We start from the raw sequence: 6,000 nt of genomic DNA, 5'->3' as shown, positions 1-6,000 counted from the left end.
ATAAAAAATAAAAGGTTTCCTTTCTTATTTCAGCAGTTACCTTATACATATGCATTTGTACACATGTATTTTGTATATACACATGTGTACATATACATGTATACACACATATGTATAAATTCTGCACACACACATTCATATATATATATATATACTCCTCAACAGAAAAAAATATTTTAACTCCACATTACACAATGAAAGAAAAAAGGTTTGTAAACAGTAATTCATTAATAGGAGAAAAGCATACAAATTTATTTATAGTTTAAATCAAAATTTATTGATTTTGGCAATTATTTTCCCCCAGAATATTGCATTAGATTATCTTCTACCAACACAGCTTTTGGTAGTTTATGATGACAATGTCTAATTTCTAATACTTCTCTGCCCATACTCTTAAGAATTATTTTTAAGAATCTCATTTAGCTAGCAATGGGTTCCAGCGAAATAATTTGTTCCAGTGAACTGCTTCCTATGAAAACTCTATTTATAGTGACAATGAAAATAGACAGCTCAAGCCTGGCATCCTGTGAAAGTCCAAGATAACTGCGCTAGTACAGTATAGTTAGTAGAAGTATAATTAACAGTATAACTCCTACCCTGGTCATCCCTGGCCTTCACGTCAAGTTCAAGTTTTAGACCACTGAGTGTTTTCAAAAGCAAATAAAGGACCAGATAGTGTTTAAAACACTTGACAAATATAACACATAAGTGGCAATTTCAAAATAGGAAATTCATGTCCCATTAAGGCAAAAGAAGAAAGATGAGAACATCTGGTAATGTAATTAGTATGATTAGAGAAACATCCACAGAATTTATGCTGCAGGGAAGTGTCATGTAACCTGCCCATCTACGACAGTGCCTCGGCAAATGCCAGTCTCTTTAAAAAATAAAGAAGAAAGAGAAGATATTCTCATGCAATTATTAGAGAGATGGTCAAACAGCTATGAGCTTTTTTTTTTTTTTTAAGTTATCATCCCATCATTTTGATTCATATTAAGCCCATGCTATACCTTTGCTACTGTAAGAGCGATAAAAGGTTTCTGGCTGGGTCTGAAAAGTTAAACTGACAAAGACAGAATAATAGGGAAAAAAGCATACAGATTTACTTAATATAAGTTTTACATGACATGGGAGCCCTCATCAGGAAATGAAGATCCAAAGAAACAGATCTGAGTGTTTTGTGCTAGGGTTGAGGAAGAATGGGGTCGGTCGTGGAAGACCAAGATGAGTTAAGGAGTATGAGGTCAGTGCAGTAAACTGGGGGAACTTAGGATAAGTTCTTGTTTGGATTCTTCTTTGAGTCCCTTTGTCTTCAGAGACAAGGGTGCTTCTCTCTTTTGGGCATAAAGCACGTCTCACGTGAGGGTTTTATGGCCCATTTCAGGGAGAAGGGCAGAGGGAAGCTGACCTTCCTGCTTCTGCCATTTTCTCAAACTCCTTCAGTCGACAATATTCACTGTGCCAAGGTGCCGTGTTTTTGCAGTGGTGGGTCCTGAACCCTATCGCTGCTCTTGAGAAAAGAAAGGGATTTTGAAATATCAATAAATTGATTTCTCAGTTAGCTTGAGGAGAGCAGCAGTTAGAATGTTCTCTGTGGTTCCTCATTAATTAACATACTGTTTTCTAATGCCTAAGAGCCATACTTTATTTCACAATTATGCATTTAAGTCTATGGTAATTATGCTTGTTTATATTATTTTTACTTTTTGGGTAATACAAATCTGGGAGTGGTAAGTAAAAATTAGTATTCTTCAGATCCTGGGGACAGGGGTGTAGAGAAAGGGGAAGGCCATAACAAAAAATAGCAATTTGTGAGATGATTTTTCAATTTATTAGAAATCAAGGAAAAGAAACTTAAAAAGATCGATGCCTTTTTCTTTAAGAAAAGATTGTACCCAACAGTGGCATAAACTCAGTAATTCTCTCCTACTTTTTAGATATTAAAGATTGTTTTTTTAAAGCACAGATTTACATATAAAAAATATTTTTAAGTGAGTCACGTAGTTTAAAAGGAGTTTCAAATTTGCCTCTTTTATTGGACAAAGGTCATTTTAGTTTGAGGTCAATCAAAGAATTAAAGTAGAACTCAGGTGCTTCTTTCCATTCCAGCACCTCTAACAAAATTATTCCCGCCCACCCCGCACCGCTCCCCACCCCTGTGCTTTTAGGTCTGAAATGTAGAATGCAGTCTACAAGACACTCTAAGAAAATGCAAAAAGCTCTGGTTTCTAAGGAAGACGGGCTTTTCCATCCTAAAAAGTATCACAATTTCTCAAAAAGAACATCAGCTAGTAAAAGGGTTTGCTGGATTATTAATTCGTTTAGGGCCATTTATTTTCCTTGGACTCCAGTTCTCTGATCTATAAACTGAATCCTAACTGTCATATATATTTAATGTGATTATTAACTGAGAAACATAGATGAGGCCACTTTATTAATTATAAAGAACTGAACTGATATTAACTGGCAGGAGGGCAGCAACAATAATAATACCCTTTACATTTTTATAACTGAAAAATGGTCAGTGTGTAGTAAATTATTAATAGGTATTTGTGGAACTAAATTGAATCAAGACCAATGGATTTGAAAAAGAAACAGAAGAGTAAATAAATATGATGAAATTTGAAAAGAAAAAAGGAAATATATTTGAAAGCTTCTCTATTGTAAAGGAAGGCTCAGATTCCAGACTTAGAAAAACTAAAAATGAATCACTTAAAAGTCACCCAAATTCAAGAGCTCCCTTTTAGTAGTAGAGAAAAATAAAACCAAAAGGAAGAACTTGGCACATAGAATAGCATAAATAATCAGAAAAATAAATAAAACAAAGGAAAATTTTCTGAAAAACGTGTCAATATTTATGCATCAAATATCTAAAGTGCTTCAGAAGGCGATCCAAGAGGGAGAAAATAACACACAATGATGCAGGTGGAGGTGACGCTGGTGGCGGTGGTGGTGGTGGTTTTGTGTTGGTATTTTTCCAAGCTCCCACTGGAGCACAACAGCACTGACAAGTCAGCTTCTGGTTGTTATCAACCCATTTTGCACCTGGTGGAGAAAAGTAAAATAACAAACTATTCCAGAACCCCGTGGAAAAGTTCCAGAGAATTTCATACCATGTCACATAAATCTCTGTAAAGGGAAAAATCTGGTATGCGACTTAATAGCAACAAAGCCTGAGTGCTAGGATAGAGTAAATTATCCAATTAGTGATTTGTAGGAGGAAATTTTTCTTGCAAGGACTTTTAAATCTTAAGGAAAACACTACCACAACAACAAATGAAAAAATGATCACCATTTTTTTTTAGATCATCTTCTAAGGGGAAGTTTTAAAAGACAGAAAATATAATTGGTTACAATGCTAACGTTGCTAAATACATACGTACATATGGGTGTATATTTCTTAATGACAACAATTTTGTCCTGTTGACTGTCATACAACCATACAGAGATACCCCTTCCTCTTCTGATTCCATTCTCTCTTAATGCTGCTCTTTTCTGTCTATTCCTGTCTCTTCTTTTCTCCTTTGCTGCGTGTCTGCAGTTCCTGAAAGAGAATCAGAGGGGAGACACAGATCTCAGAGTGGGAAGGAGCCTCCTAGGATCCTTTGATCCACCTCCTCGTATCACTCTCTACATTTGACTCCTCAGAAAACTGGAGCCCGTTTCGATTGAAGGGTTTCCCCAATGTCACACAGCTATGATCAACGAGGAGATGCCATCCTGTGCCACATCATCTCATTTTTTTTCTTAAAGATTTTATTTATTTATTTTGAGAGAGAGAGAGAGAGCAGTGCACATGGGCACACAAGCACAAGGGTGGGGAAGAGCAGAGGCAGAGGGAGAGAGAATCTGAAGCAGACTCCACGCTGAGTGGGGAGCCCAACATAGGGCTCGATCTCACAACTCTAAGATCATGACCTGAGCGGAAATCAAGAGTCAGATGTCTAACGGAGTCAGCCACCCAGACGCCCCACCATATCACCTCATTCTATTTCCTTCCAGGAATGTATCACTATGTGGCATGATTTCATTTATTTATTATTAATAATAATTTACGTATTAATTCACATGAGTATGAGCAGTCTTCAAACACTAGAATATACATTCATGGATTTGAGGACCTTAACTATCTTAGTAATACCTGTGTCCTCAGCATTCATTCATATGTATTTACTAAATAATAAACTAGAATATTGGTCTCTTGTTTCTAGAACATCCTTTTATAATGGACACCAAATTATCCCATGAAAAATACTGTAGAATAATTCAGGGCATCTGAATTTTCCTATCTAACTACCGCCTATCATAAACACTAACCTAATTTATGCACTTTAAATAGCAAAAATACCTAGTAAGCATTAATATTTTTAACTCTTCGACATGTATTGAATAGTCTATACTTCCTTTGGATACCCCAGGGAAGAAGAAATTCCCTGAATTTTGCTCATTTGGGAAGCAGATATTGCTCGTTGCTCAGCTGATATGATGGTCACTTCAAAACTTACAAAGAGAACCTTGACTGAGTTGGAAGGTCACAAGGTTCCTGGTTTAAAATACTTTTGGGGCACCTGGGTGACTCACTCAGTTAAATGTTCGGCTCTTGATTTCTCTGCTCAGGTCATATCTCAGGGGCAGGGGCAAGGGGTGAGACCGAGCTCCACATCAGTCTCCATGCTCAGCAGGGAGTCGGCTTGAGATTCTCTCTCCTTCTCCCTCTGCCCCTCCCCGCTGCATGCATGTGCATGTGCACACACACTCTCTCTCAAAATAAATAAATGCAGCGTAAAAAAGTATTTACTTTCTCCAACTCCTTTGCATCAAGGGCTGGTCTTGTGGCACAGCTCTGGTCCATAAGACAGTAGTTGGGGGGCTCTGAGATAGCTTTGCTTCTCTGCTACATTCTTTGCCTTTCTCTTCCCACTATTCTTTTTGCTCAGAACAGACTGGATGCCTGGAGCAGCAGCTCTCTTGGGAGCATGAAGTTACAACTTTTGAGAATATTAAGGAAAATGAAAAGTGTCTGTATGCCCATTGGAGTCTTGAGCCACAATTTTAGTCCTGGATGTTTAATCTCATGACATAAATAAGCCTGTATGCTATTGTTTGCGGGGTTTTCTATTATTTGCTGTCAAATCCTTGTTCTGAATAATGATGATGAATCATTTGCCAAACATATTCTAATATTCTTCTCCTTCTAAGATTCTCATCCTAGTGACATATACTTCTAGGGTTCACTGTGCTCATTCCTTCACATTAGGGTCCTTGTTACTAAACATAACACAAAAGGGAAAAGATGCTAAGTCCTATTTGTACAGTAAGAAACAAAAAATGAAGATAAATCCAAAACCATTTTAGTTTACTTTCTCCAGTGTTTTTCCTCAAATTCCCAGGCTCCTTTGAGTTCCCTCCTTTGCCTACTTCTCATTGTAAGCAATAATAGCTATAAAATCACGGGTTTGGAGCACCAATAGTGTCTTTTCTAATATGTATTATGACAATTTATAAATATGAAAATAAAAGTAATTTGTCCCTTACCGACACAAAATAATCAGTTTCCACGATGTAGAAAACATTGCCATAACTGAATTAAAATTTAAAATGGATGGTGAAAACACTTTTAAGAACAGAAAAAGTCTCAGAATTTTGTTTTTTATAAAGACCCTTACCCTGGCCCACTCTGGGAAGAGAAGAGGCTTACAATATTACTGTCTAGTAGAAAGAACCCTGGCCTAGAATTCTGCTCTGCCCTGACACACTCTATGCTTCAGTTTCTCATGTTTAGGGAGATTAGGGAAAAAATCCAACATATCTACCTGACACAACCTTTCTTAGATTCAGTATACACAATTAAAGAGGATCCATAGCAAGTGGCCAGGATGATGAGAAAGGTTGGGAAGACCTGGTGGTGTTTTACATAGAGATGAGGCCACGTACGAGATGACATCACAGGGTTGAATGGCTGTGATCAAGGAGGTGAAGGACAGGAAAAAGAGTTTCACA

General features: G+C 37.1%; 1 protein-coding gene across 2 annotated transcripts in view; it reads right to left on the bottom strand.

The window, feature by feature from the left end:
* Positions 1-223: 223 nt before the first annotated feature.
* Positions 224-6,000, bottom strand: part of PPP1R1C (protein phosphatase 1 regulatory inhibitor subunit 1C) — a 119,297-nt gene continuing 113,520 nt past the window's right edge. For both annotated transcript variants that reach the window (XM_025460398.3, XM_025460397.3), the window contains exon 5: positions 224-3,544. In XM_025460398.3, coding sequence (XP_025316183.1) covers positions 3,500-3,544 — 45 coding nt within the window. In that variant the 3' untranslated portion in view covers positions 224-3,499. The remainder of the gene's footprint in view (positions 3,545-6,000) is intronic.

Source organism: Canis lupus, chromosome 36, assembly GCF_003254725.2.
Source record: "Canis lupus dingo isolate Sandy chromosome 36, ASM325472v2, whole genome shotgun sequence".
Classification (NCBI taxonomy): Eukaryota; Metazoa; Chordata; class Mammalia; order Carnivora; family Canidae; genus Canis; species Canis lupus.
This window is presented reverse-complemented; position numbering and strand designations above follow the sequence as displayed.